Source organism: Excalfactoria chinensis, chromosome 8 (genome assembly GCF_039878825.1).
Source record: "Excalfactoria chinensis isolate bCotChi1 chromosome 8, bCotChi1.hap2, whole genome shotgun sequence".
Lineage (NCBI taxonomy): Eukaryota > Metazoa > Chordata > Aves > Galliformes > Phasianidae > Excalfactoria > Excalfactoria chinensis.
In genome coordinates, this window is record NC_092832.1 from 18315115 (window position 1) to 18331606 (window position 16492).

Consider the following 16492-nt stretch of genomic DNA (forward strand, 5'->3'; position numbering starts at 1 on the left):
TTTTTCCTTTTTTCCCAAACCGAATGGATCTAAACCAGTTCTGGGGGATGTTGGTTTTGTTGTTGTTTATTTGTTTTGGTGAAGATTACTGGCAATTAGATTACATGGGGTAATTTCTACTGTTGGTCTTCAGGGAATACTCCAATTTCTTGCTTGGGGAGTTTTCTATTAACGCTAAGATTCTACTGAGGTTTCTTGCTCAGGCAGCTCTTCTGGTAACATCTGCAGATTGAATTCACTAATCTGCCAGGCGTGGCAGGAGGTGCTTTCAGTAAGTCCAGATAGATTGGGTCCATTGCGCTCTCCTTTTCTAGGAATGTCCATCAAATATCTGACAAGTCAATTCCTGTCCAAGTTGTGCTCATTCCTATGTCTATTGTCCTTTTATGCACCACTCGCTCATTCTTATGTCTATTGTCCTTTTATGCACCACTTCACTTACAATTTGGAGTACACTGGAGAAACAACCTTGCTATTATCTGGCGACAGTGGTGAAGTGCTCTTGGTGATGGCGAAGTTCTGTAGAGAAGTGCTGAAAGAGGCAGCAAGTGTGAGTCGTTCAGAAAGCAGTCGGCCAAATTCACATTGGACTTCTTTGCACAGAGATGTAGCTGCAACCTCTGGCTCCGGATACCATAAAATAGCAAGTTTCTGAGCTCTGGGAGCACACATCAGAAATATCAGTGCATGGTTAGCGTACATCCTACACTTTTCCTTAGGTATCTTCCTGCCTTCTGTTAGCTGCTGGATATGAGTTGGTTGGTTGTTTTTAGAAGAGCAGAGGAACAGCTGTACTGAGTTGGTGTTACCTGCAGAAATGAATAGTTAAGGAGGGCAGGTGTGTGGGGAGGAATAAAAGCAGGGTAAGCATACTCCATATCCTTTTTTCTCATTTCCTTTGTCTTCCCTTTGAGTGCTCTGAATCTGTTTGCAGCTCAAGGGCTTCCTGAGCCAAAAATAGTTTGTGTGTGTTTCCACAGTGTTGTTTTTGTTGTTCTTTAGGAGGAAATGACAATGAAATGTTTGAGCTATCAAAAATACAGTGTGTATTTCTGTGTCAGCCTTCAGCATAGTGGCAGATAGTGTTGCTTGTAATTTGGAAATACTGAATGCCCTGAGGATTGGCTGACTGTGATCAGAAAAACTGTTGAACTAACAGCTTAAAGTAGAATTTATAAAAGATCAAGACATTTAGACATCCAGATCTGTGTCTGCAAAGGAAAAGCATGCTTGGCTTATCAGAGCTCTCTGAGCCTTTCTGTAGAAAACTGTATAACAAAGAACAGTTAATTAACCTGGATTGCCAAAAGCTTTTGACAGCGCTTGCCAGCTAGAGGCTGCTAAGGAGCCAACTGGCTGTGAAGCAAGAGGAAAGAGTGCAGTTGTGGACTTTGACACTGTCTCTTTTCTGCTTCACTTTGCCAAAGGCAGAACAGAATAAATAGTTAGCTTTGTGCTCAGAGGTACCCAGAGAGGTTGTTTGTGGTATTTATAAGTGCTCTGGTTACCCTCACTGTTTGGTTGCAGATGTTTAGGTGTTTAAAAAGCTGCTATAATTAGTTGGGAATACAGAAGTCCTTGTGTAAGTGGGGGGGAGCTCTGTCAGAAGTCTGTGGGGTGTGATGGAGCTCAGCTTCTCTCCTGACCTAGGCAAAAAACATAGGAATTTACTTATCATGTTTGCTGTTGATGAAGTAGGAAGGCTTTGTTATGAGAACCAAAATGTTGTGCAGAAGGCAACGGATGATGACTAGAGCAATAGGAATGAGATGCTGTTTGGCAGTGTGAAATGGAAGGACACCCATTTATCAGTTCTTCTTCAGTCTATTTGATAAGCTAAGCAATCTTCAGCTGGAAACAACAGTTGGTAGAACCCTGGCAAATGCAAAGAATCTGTTGTGAAAGATAGGAGGCCCTGCAAAGGTCTCCATGGAATACAGGTGATATGTACTAAGCACCTTAGATTATCTTTCTTTTTCCCAAGAAGATGACTCCTTGCAGCATGGGGAGGACTGAGACTGGTAAGGGGAACTGATAGCCTGTTACGGGCTGATGGCTGTGGTTTGATTTAACCTTCACAGTCAAAGCTGAAACCAGATAAGGATTTTTCTCCCCAGTGCACATTCCCTATTGATTTTTCCTGGAAATTAAGCTTCTCAGAATAAAATTCATTTCAGAAAAAGAAGAGCTCATCACGAACTTAGCGTGTACTCTGGAAATTTTCTTCTGAAAGTCAATGGGTGGCAGATTCTCTTATGCAGCCTCCTAGGAAGGGCTGTGGGGGAAAAATGCGAGACTGCTTTAGAATGGAGTGTAATCAGCCTTTGAAAGGGGTGGCATAATGTATCAGTGGCATTAGGAAATGCAGCTCTGCAGGAAACATAGTATCCAGGCTGATGACTTGTTTGTATGGTTTCCAGCACATCTAGTCACCTGTCTCACAAATGCTGCAAGTTAGCAAACTGTAGAGCTAACTGGACATCAAACAAATGATTAAGCGGTTGAAACAGCAATGTGGTGCTGTTAGAGAAAGTCATGTGTTTCACTGAGCTGTTTTGGTACAAATATATATGCACAGTCAGCAGTGCAGTGATAGTTTTCTGCTCTTCTTGTTCAGTGAGGCTTGTTGTTTGAGTTAATTGTGCTAGAGGTGCAATGTCTGGCCTATAGAGAGAAAACTGCAGTTTGAAGAACCAGTGAAGGTTCAGTCTTAGCTTCTTAGTTTTGAGAGCTGCTGGGTAGAAGAGATTAAACATGGTGAGAAACTCTTGATGCTTGATGTTCTAGATTGTATGAAATGGTCTCTATGCAGGAAGAACGTACAGTTTAGTTCAGGAATTGGTCCTCACCTCCCAGGTTCTTCTTGATCGAGCCCTGTTGTGTCTAACTAAATGTCCATGTTTCTGCAGTTGGGGTAGATTAACTGCAAAACAGTTCACAAGAAAGCTTTGTAGCCTAAAGTCCTTGCTTATCTGTGCAAAGCAAAAAGTTATCTTGGGGACAAACCTGAGGCTACAAAGACGGTAACCCATTGTAAATGTCAGCACCTTCCCCAAGTTTCAGTTGGTTTCTCTAATTTGAATGCTATATTTACATTTAAAGGATTGTTCACCAAGTGCTGCAGTGCAAACAAAGCTTCCCTCTGTTGGAAGGAAGGGAGGATGACTTCAGCTGGAGTTGGACTCTGTTATCCTTGTGGATCCCTTCCGACTCAAGATATTCTCTGTGTCTATGATTAGAGCAGGCAGGCAGTTAGATTGCTTTGTCTTCCTCATAGTGATCAAACAATCTCAGTGTAACTTGGAGTCCCTGGCTAGAGATAACAGCTCAGATATTTGCAGAATACTTGAAATGATTACTTTGCTCTCATGCAGGTGGATCTCAGCTGGAAGTGAAACTGGTGCTGCTTTGGAAGCATAACATGAGGATAGAGTACTTAGCTGTGACACCTTGGCCCCTGGACCCATCAAAGCGCAGCACGTGGGTGGAGGTGACGATGGAGGGGAGCTATGACATCTTGCACGACATCAGTTGCACCATGAGGAAACCTATCACCAGTCTGTACCGCACAACAGTTATCCGGCGCTTCTGGAACACCTTGCAAAGGTGAGCTGGACCTCCCCCAGTAGTTCTGAGTCCAACATAGCTAAGAAATCACTTCCTTGATATACTGGGGCATGGGTTATGCAGGCAGCCTTCCCAACTCAGGGTCTCAAAAGAATGTACTTACAAGGAAAAGGCACAACTGGCAATGAATTTGCCTTCTGGCCAAGCAAAGTCTCAGACTAGCCTGTGACCTGGTCTGTGAGGTTGCCTCATGATTAAGGTATTGATTGCTTCCTGTGTGCGTCGCAGTCCTGCAATGCAAACCTCAGCTCTCAGACTGCCATCCCATGGAGGTGATGTGTTCCTGCAGCATTGCCTTGCTATCACGGCTAGTAGTACAGCAGGCTCCTATGCAGTAACTGCTGCACAGTCATGCTAAGAAAGCATCTCGTGTCTCTGAGGCTTCAGGGGCTTGTGGGTTATAACCGTTCCCTGTCTAGGGTGACCGCTACTCACCACTACTCTGCAGATTCTTGTCCTTACCCTTCTTTCCCAGCTTTGTTCATCTGTCTTTTTGTTACACTTGAATTCCCTGTCATTCTCTTTGTAGACAGGCATTGAATCCCAGTCTGACTGTAGAAAGCTGCACTGATGCACGTAGGCTCCCAAAAACCCAGGGAGTGCTGTGTGTGCAGGCACAGAGTGACTGGGGCATTGAAAGGGAAAACATGGGCTTTTGTGGTTAACCGCCTCTTCTCTTCCAGCATCAACCAGACAGATCAGATGTTGGTTCATCTGCAGTCTTTTGACACAGTGCCAGAACACTTCACCATTCCTGAGAGCACCAAGAATGGAGTGCCCCTTTTCTATATTCCCCCAGGCTCAACCACTCCGGTATGTCCCTTTTCTGTCCTGCTTAGCATGGGACAGGTGCCCTTGTATTGCACCAGGCAAAGCTGAGTCCTAATAAGCATTCAAGACTTTCTATAGCTCTCAGTCTTCATCTTTTGCTCTTTGTCCTGGTCAGTAACAGATTTTACGTGCAGTGCCTGTGAGCATCCAATCACATGCTTCTTCCCCCATGAGACGTAGCGCTGTGTCTTTATTGCTGCAGCTATGAGTCTGAGCCTCACAGAAAATCTCCTAAGCATGCTGCAAAGCCTTCTCTTGTAGCAATATGATGTTTGAGACTGATGGGGAGGCTAGGATGCTTCTGCTGTGATTTTTCAGTGGATACCTCATATGTGAATTGCTGATTGCAGCCTTGTGCCCTGGTGTTGTAGCTCAGTACCATCAGGGGAAGATAGGATCTGTTAAATGGCTTTTATTTAACAGGCTCATTGCTCTGAGCACTCATGTGAAAGAGGCATATTTGTTATCTGCGCAGCAGAAACTAAACAAAAGATGAACTAACAGTTTCCACTGTGAAATTCAAACTCACTGAGTGCTGACACACTTGCCTGCTTCTTGCCATCAGTGTCCTTGGCTTTGGCAGAAGATGATGAATAGCAGATATCAGAGTTAGGAGAAAATAAATTTAAATCTAAATTTTGTTGCTTAAGCCCTTTGCTCCCTTTGGTTTATGCAGTACATTGTTCTATGTATGAACATACATCCCATAGTATATTTGGAGCGTCCCATCTTGTGGCAAACTGCCACTTTATTTCAGTGCCAGCAGTACTGGTATAGTTGGTTGAATCGCAGTGTTACCATACGAACGTGCTAGAGTTGCCCAGTGCTGATACTTTGTTTTCTGGTATCCTATTTGCATTTGCATTCTCACGCAAGTTATCTTGGTGTTTAATTGCTATGCTGACACAAGCCAAGTACTCTCCTCTCAAGCAGAGAAGACGTCATTACACGTGCCATCTTTTCTGTAGTTAAATTACTTGATGCTGTGTAGTTAAATTCCCAATTAACTTGACATTTCATCAACCTGATTTATTTTTGCTTGCATTGTACTGCTTGTTTTAATATGAACACAGTCGTTATGCTGGGAAGCATTTTCTGAAAGCTAGGCATGTGCGTGGCTTTCTAGGTGTAAACAGCTCAGCAACTAGAGAAATTCCTGTGCTCTCTGGGTAGAAGCACACAGTTTCTTGCTGAACATTGCCTTCTTACCAGTCCTCTCTGTCATTTTCTCAGGTGCTTTCCCTGCAGCACAGTGGGTCTGACTCGAGCCATTCCCAGTTTGCCTCCTACTGGAAGCCTATTCTTTCCATGGATGCTAACTTCTGGCAGAGGTGGCTGCACATGCATCGTATTGTTCTCCTTCTGGAGCATGACACGTACGTAACTGGCAGGGCTGAACTTGGGTGCGCTGTGTAGTCCAGTCAGGGGAAGCACAGTGTTGGTTCTTCCAGACGCTGTGGAAACTTCATTTCAGTTCAGTCCAGCTGCAGCTGTTTTGCAGGCCCCTATGGCCATGGAGAGGACTCTGCTGGCTGGAGCTGATGGATGGCCAAGGGTTGAGGGACTGTGGTGGGGAAGTCAGCTTGTGTCAAGAGGGAGGTTGTTCTCAAGAGCACAAGTTATTTTTCAAGTCCTCCTTGGGTCTGGATTTCCTGAATGCAGCAGATATGGACTATCCATTAACTACAGGTTTTTGTTTGCTGCTGGAAAACACCTGCCCCAAAAGCATTGATTTCCTGAGGGTGGTTCTAGTTCTAGAGTTGCAAGAACAATAGCCATATATTGCATGAAGTACATTAGGGATATACAAGTGTGCTCTCTGCAAGCTGGAGAGTGGAGTCCCTGTGGCTCAGGGTGCATGGCTCTCACTTACAGGCATGGACATAGGACATATTTGGATAAGAGCAGCTGTGTGGGGGGAAGGCTTATGTGCTGTTGGAATGAGTGTAGCTAAGGGTCTCTAAGCATTGGGGAAGAGATGAGAAACTGTGGTTTTAAAATATCTATCTGTCATATTCTGCAGGCCTGTGCCCAAGCACCTGCACACACCAGGCAACAATGGTCGTTACAGCACCATCCAGTGCCGCATCTCTCATTCTGCTCTTACCTCCCTGCTGCGGGACTGGAGCAGCTTTGTGCTGGTGGAGGGCTACTCGTATGTCAAACTGATGCATAGGTGAGTGTCTCTGAGGTGGTTCCATGTGGAAAAGGGGGCACATGGCCAGGCCATAGATCCTGTTAGACCAGGATGCTGCAGTGGGCTGGGAGCAGGTGTCTGGGGGAGAGGATAAGAGCATATAAGCAGATACAAAACCTTGTATATTCTGAATTGCTTCCACTGTATTCCAGGCACAGACTAGAGGGAGAGGGAAGGTAGCTGAAGGCTGAGGGTGGTTCTGCATGCTAGGACTTAAATGAGTTGCTGCCATGTTACGTAGGCTGCTGAGCACTGGCGAACAGGCCTACACTTGGTCTGACATGACAGAACAACTGTGTTAATCCATCCTCCCTAGCTCTGAGGATCCTACTCCATCCTCATTTTATGTGGTGCGGATCATCTCCAAAGCTCCCTGCATGGTTCTCCGCCTGGGCTTCCCCATTGGCACACCTGCACAGGCCAGGAACAAGGTGAGAGCTGGCTGACTGCTTCCATGGGTAGAACCAAGCAAATAGTTCTGGATGTGGAAGTGGTGGATAGATCGCAGGCAACACTGTAGGCAAGTATCCTCTAATAACTGTTATATTAAAGCTTAAATTGTTGTGAGTTTACTGTAACAGAAAGGGACAGTTTAGACAAAGTTTTCTGTGACAGAAAGCTCGTCTGTGAAAGATCTAAACCCAAAAACATGAATATCAGTAGAATAGCTGGTCATATGAGAGATCTTTCCAATGCATGATAGAACTGTGGGCCTTGAAATGACTTAAAGGTTATCTAGACTATTCTTGTGACCAAAACCCAATCAATACTGTCTGTCAATAACAGCAGATATTTGTCTGACTCATCTGTAAAGACCTCTAAGATGGATGTACTATGTGTTCCCTAGGCTATCTGCTTCAGTAGGTGGTGAGTTGCGTATGTATGTTGTATAATCAGGGCAAGGAGGGGTTAGAGATGAAATGCAAACAATTCCCTGCACGACCAAAACAGGAGTGGGGGGAAAAAAATAACACAGAAAATGCTTTAGAGACATGCAAGTCTTTTATATATATGTGTGTGTGTGTGTGTGTGTGTATTTTTTTTTTATTATTATTTATTTTAATAACTTGTTTGTTATTAGAACAAAGAAGGGGGTTTCCCCAGTCAGATTCAGAAGGTGAGGTCACTGTGCAGACTGTTTCTCCAGCCGTAATGGCAGAGACAAGTCTAAGTGTTCCTAGGTAGAGCAGTAAGTATGAGAAACATGCTATTAATGTGTGAACACTTCGTTATAAACAAGAGGTCTATCATTAAATGTTGGTCTTTCATCTTCATGGAAGGTTTTGGTTTGTCTCATTGAGCTCCTTCTCAGACTGTTCTCACTCGAAAGCTGACATACAGAAGGGCCATCACTTTCTGAGATGACTGTCCTAGATAATACAGTGCTCTGGCACTCAAACACCCTTGTGTCATTAGGAGATCCAAGCTTTGGGCTTTGATTGTAAGTGACAAGTTTCCTAAAGGAGTTCCTCCTGGCAAGTATGAGTTAACACCTGCCTTGTGAAGAAGGTGTGGGACAGACATGGCATCATACCCTGAAGCTCTGGGCAAGCTCCAGGTCATTGCATCAGGAGCTGTAAATCATAAATGGTATAATGCCCAATCATTATTATTTTCATTTCTTTTTCTTGCCTACCAGAGGACTGACTAGCTACTCAGTATGGACAATGGCAGAAGAATGTAGCCCACTTAATTTAAGGGGGAAGGTCCCTTTTAACCTCTACCATTCTGTGATTCTGAACTATGTAAGGGTAGAAAAATATTCAGAGCTGTTAAAAACAAGATGAAAAAGAAAAGTAATCAGGAAATTATCTTGAAAGTATATTGAAAAAATAATCTAACCTAAAAATAGCTTTAGCTCTGAAAATCTTTTGCAATAGAGGTTTGACACATGAAAGCTGTGGAGGGGGAGCATATAAGCTATGGAAGCAGTCTGTCCATCTTACATGTAGTAGTTTACATTACTCACAGGCTGTGGAAGGGAGGAGAAATGAATGTGGATACTTAAATTGTTTTTGTGGAGAAGTTGGCATGCAATTAATTTGTGTTTTGATTAGAGTTATGGAAGGTGATTTCTCCAGCCTTGAAACCATCCTTAGGCTGTTTTGACCTTTCTCTTGCTTTTGAAAGTATTTAGTGTAGTTGTTTAAATGTGGACCTAAGAGCCACATAAGGTCTTCCTTATCTGTGTATTCAGGATTGCTCTGGAAGTGTCTTGTGCAGGTTATGTCTCCAAACAAAGGTGATTGTGTTTACCTTTTGCTTTTGCCATGACAGATTGTGGAGGAGTTACGGGACCGAATACTGCAGTTGCGCTTTCCTCACAGGGTCCAGAGCAAGGAGGCAACTCCAAAAGCAAAGAGGAAAATGTTGGGTAGTAGCTCTCCCTCCAAGTCTCCACCTGTGGCTGGGGTCCAGTCTGCCCTCTCAGACAGACCCTGCCTTGTCGTGCTGCACAAACCCTTGGAGAAGCTGCTTATCAGGTAGTGAAGGGAACCCAAGCAGGCAGTGTGATTGCATTTTCTGGGAGGTGGAAGGGTCCGTGGGTGGTGCTGTCTGTGGCAGAGTGAGAAACTATGATGCCTGTGCTTGGTTGGGATGGTTTGGGCTACAGGGCTAGGAATGGTGGATGTAGTCTGAAGGGCTGTGACTGCCAGTGGGGGCTTTTGCTGGGCAGGCACATTTATTAATCTTATCAAATGTGATGCAGAATTAAGTTGAGTTATCACTGTCAGGGAATTCTGTGCTGAGCTAGACATGTTCTGCTTCTGGAGGGCTCTGTCCCAGGCCCAGCAAGTATGCTGTGAATCCAGGCAGTTCTGGTCCTGAACAGAGCATCCTTTCCATCTCAACAAACACACTTTTACCTTCTCCTAGATATGAGAAGCTGCCTTCTGACTATCGAGCTCCCTTCATTCTCAACCTGGAACATCCTCCAGTGTCTGGCCCACTCACAATGGTGGCCAATCGTACTGCCTCATCCACCCTGGCCTCACTGTCCCGCTACTTCTATCACCAGCGTTGGATATGGAGTGTCCAGTCAGGGCTGGCACCAGCTGTGCCCATCACAGCAGTAGCCCAGCTCCTTTCCACACTCACAGAGTAAGTTGTGCACCTTAATGGAGGTGCTTTGTCTGGTTAGTTCTAGGGGTGCAGATCTCAGGCAGAGAATTTTACTCACAGTTTCCAAAGTTATTTGCACCAGTGTTTCACCCAGCTGCAATTGAGGAAAAAGAGTGTCCTGGAACACATGCTAAAGGGCAAGTGGTGTTACTGTGCCTGGAGTGTGTAGGTCTTCACTCAGGATGCCCTGTGCAAAGTGCACTCCTCCCCATTCTCTGCATGCAATTCCCTGCCTTGGAAAGGGAGATGTAATGGAGTGAGGGGTTCAGTTAATTCTTGTGGTACAGATGGAGAAATCCTCCATGTTTACTACCTCTCTGTTGCCAGGGTCCGTCTGTCAGAGGGCTTCCACTTTGCATCCAGTGGGGATGGAATTATCAATATGGTGCTGGAGCTGCCCATACAGGTGAGCCTGGAGGCCACGCTGAGGAAACAACCCTTTGTTGCTTCTTCCAAGGTAGATTCACTTTCCTGTGGTGGTTAGGTGGGTGTGATTCATCTTCCCACTCACTTGTAGTGTGTAACCTTGTGGTAAGTCTCCCTGTATACAACCTCCTCTGAAGTAAACCATTGTATGGGCTGGGTCCTGCTTTTTATCTCCAATTAGAGATCTGCTTTGCTGGCAGGAACAGGCTATTCTGGAGGAATTCCTGGGGCTGATGCAGTCTCCCTCTCTCCACCACCACAAGCAGAGCTGATGGATGGGGCTGTGCTGTGTGATGGGCACTGGGTAGGTGTGTGCTGTTGCTGCTAGCCAAGCTTATGCTGTGTCTCCCCTCCAGATTGATGGCTCAAGTGGCAGCAGCAGCAGCAGGGAGAAGCACACCTGTGTTGTCCAGTACATCCTCTTCCCCCCACATTCTACCTCCACCAAGGACAGGTGAGGCCATGGCCCTGCTCCTGGGGAGGGCTGACAGTAGTGGGGGACATGACTCCAGGCTCAACCTTTGTGGGTAGTGTGGAGAGCAAGAAGGCCATCCTATAATCTAGCACAAACACCCAGCTGCCACAGATAGCTCACCAGTTAGGTGGGGCTTTGCCTGCAGACCTGCAGTCTGTGTGACTGCTCTCTCAGCTCAGAGAGGAGCTGCAGTAGGCTTCTGGCTCTGTTCTGTCTCATAGAACTTACTCTGTGTCTTTCTTCCAGCTTCTCCACAGATGATGACAATGATACAGAGGTAGAGGCCATTGAGGTGGACACAGAACTGAACCTGGTCACTGAATGCTGGGTAGAGCCACAGAGCGGCCATGTTCACAGTACTGCTGAGAACTGGAAGCACCTCCATGGCTTGCCCTACCAGAAAATACCTAAAGCGGTAAGTCCCTGAAAAGGGGAGGGCATGGGCCCTTTTTTTTTATTTTTTTAGAGGGAGAGGGGTTTGTTGCAAGTGTACCCCAGTACTGTGGGATGAGTTACTGGGAGCCAGAAGAAATAGGAGTGCTAGTAACAGAGGAAGCTGAGATTTCCAAAGGAAGAACTGGGCTCCTAGGTTGCAGGGCAGCGGATGCAATGTTGCTTTGGGATATGTGGCAGAATACATGTTATTTTGTTAAGAGCTGTTCCATTAAAGGGGAATGAGCTAGGCCAGAGCAGGCTTGCAGGCAGCACTGTCAGTGCACCACCTGAACAAGGCAGAAGGAGATAGCAACGAGTAAGAGTGAAAGGGACAGGGCTGTGGGTGTTTCTTCTCCTCAACTTAAAACTGTTCTCTGCTGCATGAGGGACTAGCAATTTTGCTTCACACAGCTGAGCTTTGATTGCTTATTACAGCTCTACCCACGGGACCTTGCATGCATTTCCACCATGCTGACATTTGAATACATCAGCCAACTGTGCCAAAACAAGGACTGGGTCTGTCCTCCTTCAGACACCAAAGCTACTGAAGGTGAGCTCATTTATGTCCCGGTTTATTGAGCGATGTTAGAGGCTTCTAGAAGACTGAGCAGGTATTTTTGACAATGACTTTCTAGACTTTGGCTCTAGATCACTTTGTTGAACTTGTTCAAAGCTGTCATGGAGATGGCTTCATTCTGGGAAGGCCAAAAAAAAAGGCCCTGTGATTTTTCTGCCTGGACTGGGGAGGCTCTGCTTGAACAGGGAACTCGGGAGGTCTGGTTTGTCCTCTTCCTTTTGGGTAGGATTGTGCCCTTCTGGTCTTCAGAGTTCATTGAGAACTCCAGCAGTGTGGGGGGAAGTTCACCCTTTCCAGGCAATGATTTTTTGCTTTAAAGCTTTTCTGAAATGTCTAGACTTAACATTGCTACTACCTAAGCTTCTTGTCAGTAGTTCACTTCATCCTTGATCTTTTATTTGCTTGCATTACGGCGAATAGCACAGTGTTGTGTGAGTTTCAGGGAGCCAACCCAAATGCCGGATCATTTCACTGGTCCTGTGGGAGCAGGAGAGGGCCAGGAAAACGGGGCATGGAGAACAGAGATTCTTTCCTGAGGAAGAGGACAGGAAGTGTGTGAAGGGATGTGGGAAGCCTGCCAAATGGGAGATCTCTCCCAAGAGCAAGGGTGTCCTTGTTCCTGACAGCTCCGCTAACATAGGTTGCCTCTGTCTCTCAGCATGGCTGCTGATTTCCAGCGGTTTCTCCTGTGACTTTGATGTGCAGCTCTTGTCCCCTGGCAGCTGTGTGCCTGGCTGTGCTGCAAGCAGCCTGGGCTGTGTAGAGCCTCACGGGTTCCCCTCCATCCTTGAATGAAAGTGTCAGGGGACTCCAACAGCAAGGTTCTTCCCTGTAGGTAGCTCACAACCTGCTGCAGTCTCCAGCAGTCTTTGATTTTCATCTTAGTCTTCCCTTTGTAACTACCTGTAGATAAGTAGAGGGAGATGGAGCATTATTGCTGTGCCATATCACTTGTGCTCATATGTTTCATTTAGGGCTGGCACCATATATGTCCATGTGATCTGGTGAAAGGGCTTTGTGGTGCCATCAGGAATGTCATATTCCCAATTCTTGCAGATCCAGACATGGGGGTTGGTTTCAGAGTGCATGAGATCCCTTTCCAGTTCAACCTCATGAAGCTGCTGCCCAGGTGTCAACAGGTTGAAATGTTCTTCCTAATGCTGACAAAAGGTAAGTGCCTCTTCACTGCCTGCCTCCTCTGGTCCTCCTTTGGCAACTCTGTGCTCCATGCTACTTGTGCTTGTCTCCCTGGGAAGGAGGTGGGGGGGAACTACCATGTCTCTGAGTAGCTCAGTGCCATTCCCAGTTCTGCAGCCCCAGGGCTGTGCAGATGTATTGCCATTCTTGTGATGATAGTTTTGGAAGAGTTGCTTTTATAAGTCTCAAATCTAGATGTTTTGTTTGGTGATTTTTTTTGTCTTTATCCCTAACATCTCCAGACCAGTTATGTTAGTAAGGAGAGTCAGTGCACAGTAGCTCATGTTGCATCAGCCTTTCAGAGGTTCTAAGGGAAGTTTCTGGCTGTGTAGAAATGTCACTTTGGAAAGGACTGTCCTCGGGGAGCTTGGCAGGTGGTGGCTGTGGAGAAACTGTCTCTGAAGCTGCCATGGTTCTGTTTTGGAGCAGAGAATGAGGAGGTGACCAAGGACTCTTCGTTTGTGCCCAATGAAATGCTACTAAACCTCTTCCATGGCTGCCTGCAGCATGACCTCAGTGATCGGGAGATCCCCATGGCTGATACTGATCACGTGGCCTTCATGGAGCAGGTTCTCCAACGGGATCGTGATGGTCATCAACCACCCTTCACTCTCCCTGTGATCCGAGGTAAGGTCCAGGAGCACTGCAGCAGGGATGCTGGCAGCTGGAGTGTCTCAGGGAGCCTTGCTTTCAAGTGTTATCCTCAGCTGGCGTTCCTCAGGTTGGTTTCTCTTCTCCATTCCAGAAGAAACCTCAAAAGCCTCTGGGACCCTGGAGCAGCAGGACACCTCTGCATCCTATCATCATGCTGGCAGCAATGGCACCAGGGATATGACTGGCTCCACAAGTACTCTGCAGGTACTGCTGAGCTGCTGGCCCTCTCCTGAGCCCTCACTGGGGGTAAGCTAGCAGCTGCTGAAGAGCAGGAGAGCACATAAGAGCTGAGAACAGACTGAAAGGATGGTGTTTTCCCACAGTTGGCAGCAGTTTAAGCTGTAGCCTGTGACTGAGGTTGGGCAGGAATCCAGTAGATGCGTGGGCAGTTGCACTCACTATGGGCTTAGCCTGTTAGAGCAGCATGGATGCTGTGCTGCAAAGAGCTCAGAAATCATGGGCAATCATTGCCTGGAGGCCAGAAACAGCCCCAGCAAAGCTGACTAAGCATCTCCTGTATTTCCTGGAGTCAGGCTGCTTTGAGAATGCTGTATTTGCCAGGGTTATTTCAATTCTGTGCCAACCTGTAGTCGTGGAGGAACTTGCTCTGTATGGTTGCTACTTGCCCTGGGATAGGCTGTGCCATGTGCTGTGAACTTAGCAAGCTTCTGCTCTTTCCTCAGAGCCTCTGCAATACAGAGCTTCCTGAGGATGATGTGACCTTGAGTGACACTACGGGGCCTTTTCCCCCACAGTGGCGGTGCTATGCAAAGCTGGTCAGTCCACAGCATTTGTTCCTGACCTTCCTGCCAGCCACATTCTCAGGTGAGACCCCCTTTTGTGGTGAGGGAAAGGTGGCAGCAGTTCCAACCACCTCCTCAAGAAAGCAAGAAAAACAGTACCAGCTCTTCTGGGATGGAGGGGAGATTAAATAGCAGAATCTAAATCCAATCTTTTTTGCTCCGTAAGGCCAGGAATAGAGTGGTGCAAAGTAATAAATGTCTTGCTGTTTTCTTCTTGGATGGTGTGCTGCTCACATTGTTTTCAGGACAGGAATCTGGCTATGGCACATTTGCTTGCTGTAGCTGTTGGAATGTTTCCCCAGCAGAGATGATTGTTAACAAATGAAGTGAGAAGGCTGCTGGTGGGATGCTTTAGGAGAGTCCCTACTTCTGGCACTGGGACTGTGGTCTGCCTTCCACTGAGCTACTGGTTGAAGCTGCTAGGCTCAGCTGGAGCGCTGTTCCCACACATGAAGTGATAGCAGGAACTTCTGCCTTGGGAATGTAATAGGGGTTACCTGTTGACACAGGATTGAAGGAGGATTTTGTTTTGTTTTCTTCCAGATGTACAGAAGCTGATGTCTAGTGGATTGGACAAACCTCCAAAAGATGAGAGTCAGTCTGGAGAGAGCACTCTGCGACCTGTCTGTACAGAGCGGGACAGGGCTGAGGCCGAAGAAGGGGATGCTGCAGTGCCGTTACCTACCCTCAGTGTAACACCAGTGCATGGTACTGCTCTCAGGACAGCACCTGGCTACTGAATTAGGGCAATGCCTTTCCTTTCCTTGGCTTTTCCCATGCGCTCTAATTCCTACTGTTAGGCAGATTGTACTAACGTGTGTGCTGGGTGGGGAGAAGCCTGTAAAATCAATTTCTGCCTGTGGATGCTGCTCTGAGGGATGTGATTTCTCAGGCAAGGAATGAGGAATGTGTTGAAAGCCTTTATCTCAGGATTCTTTCTTTTTCAGAAGTGAGCCGTGACTCTGGAGAACAGAGTGGCCCCTCACGGAGAGATGTACATATCTCCTTCTGCCGACAGAACTCACAGTCTGAGCTAGGCGAGTGTCGCCGATTTCGCTGCCCCATGTATATTTACAGCTGCTCTTTAGAGCTGCTACGAGAGCAGCTTGTCAACCCACGGACACATCGTCCTCCCCGGGACATCTTTTTCAGGTAATACCAAACATACATAGTTTCTAGAGAGAGGGTGGAGGAGCATCCCTGACGAGGCCGGTTCCAGCCTTGCCTCCTTCTCTTGGCTTTGCCTGTCTACCTTACAGCAGCTAATTCCTGTGTGTGTCCTTCTTTCCAGGTCCCAGTCTCTGGAGCGTCCTCCTGCTGCTGCTTGGTTAGATCATAAGCATAAAGAGTTGGTGAGTTACTGCACGCTGCTGCAGGAGCATTCCCACCAGTGCTATGTAAAAGGTGAGAAGCAGGGTGATGGGAGTTCTTTTGAGGCTTGTCTCTCATCTTTGAGGTGACAGATCCCTAAGTCTCTTGGGCATGACCGAGCCAGGCTAACATGTAGCATTAGACATCTTGACTGAGTCTTGCCTCCAATAGTTGCATTGACTAAAGCTCTGTTTAGGGACTTGATGGAAGTCTGGTCTTTGCTCCCTAGAGTGTGATTATTGCCTGATTCCTATAGCCTTGCATCTTTGTACTGAGGTGTTCAAATACTCTGTTTGATCTGTAGGGCTGTTTAAGAGCCTTCAGCAGTCACACAGCATCAGCTCCCAAGACCTTCTTACAGCCATGGATTACTGTGAGGAGCTGCTTCAAGAGATTGATATCACCAACTTCCTGCTGACAGTGTGCAGCCATGTCCGCTCCTTCCGAGAGAGCCACCAACATTTCCATACACAACCTAAGGCTGCCAGCTTCCAAGTGGGCAGCATAGAGCAAGAAGAGGAGCAGAGCTCTAGAGAACGTGGTGTCTTGGTCTCTGAATCAAGGTAGGGTCTTACTTGTCTTCAAATGGGGCCGAGACAGACCATTCTTCAAGAATTTTCTATTACTTGCTAGGAAGGATGTTGTAGGGCAGGCTTTAACAGCCATTGAGGTTCACACCTGGTATGGTGTCTACCAGGTCCTTCTCTTTTTTAATACTCACTGGTGCATCCTTTGACTGTCTCTTCCAGCCTTAGCTCATAACTGTCCCATCTGGG

The 16492-nt window shown here is 46.6% G+C and overlaps 1 protein-coding gene across 8 annotated transcripts in view; it reads left to right on the plus strand.

Annotated features, from left to right (window-relative positions):
* Window positions 1–16492, plus strand: part of SZT2 (SZT2 subunit of KICSTOR complex) — a 52983-nt gene that overhangs the window by 8433 nt on the left and 28058 nt on the right. For all 8 annotated transcript variants that reach the window (XM_072342723.1, XM_072342720.1, XM_072342724.1 and 5 more), the window contains exons 10-28: window positions 3375–3606; window positions 4311–4440; window positions 5692–5834; window positions 6482–6634; window positions 6972–7086; window positions 8933–9138; window positions 9533–9757; window positions 10106–10184; window positions 10561–10658; window positions 10926–11094; window positions 11550–11664; window positions 12748–12861; window positions 13318–13515; window positions 13634–13746; window positions 14226–14367; window positions 14889–15053; window positions 15293–15497; window positions 15637–15749; window positions 16021–16279. In XM_072342723.1, coding sequence (XP_072198824.1) covers window positions 3375–3606; window positions 4311–4440; window positions 5692–5834; window positions 6482–6634; window positions 6972–7086; window positions 8933–9138; window positions 9533–9757; window positions 10106–10184; window positions 10561–10658; window positions 10926–11094; window positions 11550–11664; window positions 12748–12861; window positions 13318–13515; window positions 13634–13746; window positions 14226–14367; window positions 14889–15053; window positions 15293–15497; window positions 15637–15749; window positions 16021–16279 — 2974 coding nt within the window. The remainder of the gene's footprint in view (window positions 1–3374; window positions 3607–4310; window positions 4441–5691; window positions 5835–6481; window positions 6635–6971; window positions 7087–8932; window positions 9139–9532; window positions 9758–10105; window positions 10185–10560; window positions 10659–10925; window positions 11095–11549; window positions 11665–12747; window positions 12862–13317; window positions 13516–13633; window positions 13747–14225; window positions 14368–14888; window positions 15054–15292; window positions 15498–15636; window positions 15750–16020; window positions 16280–16492) is intronic.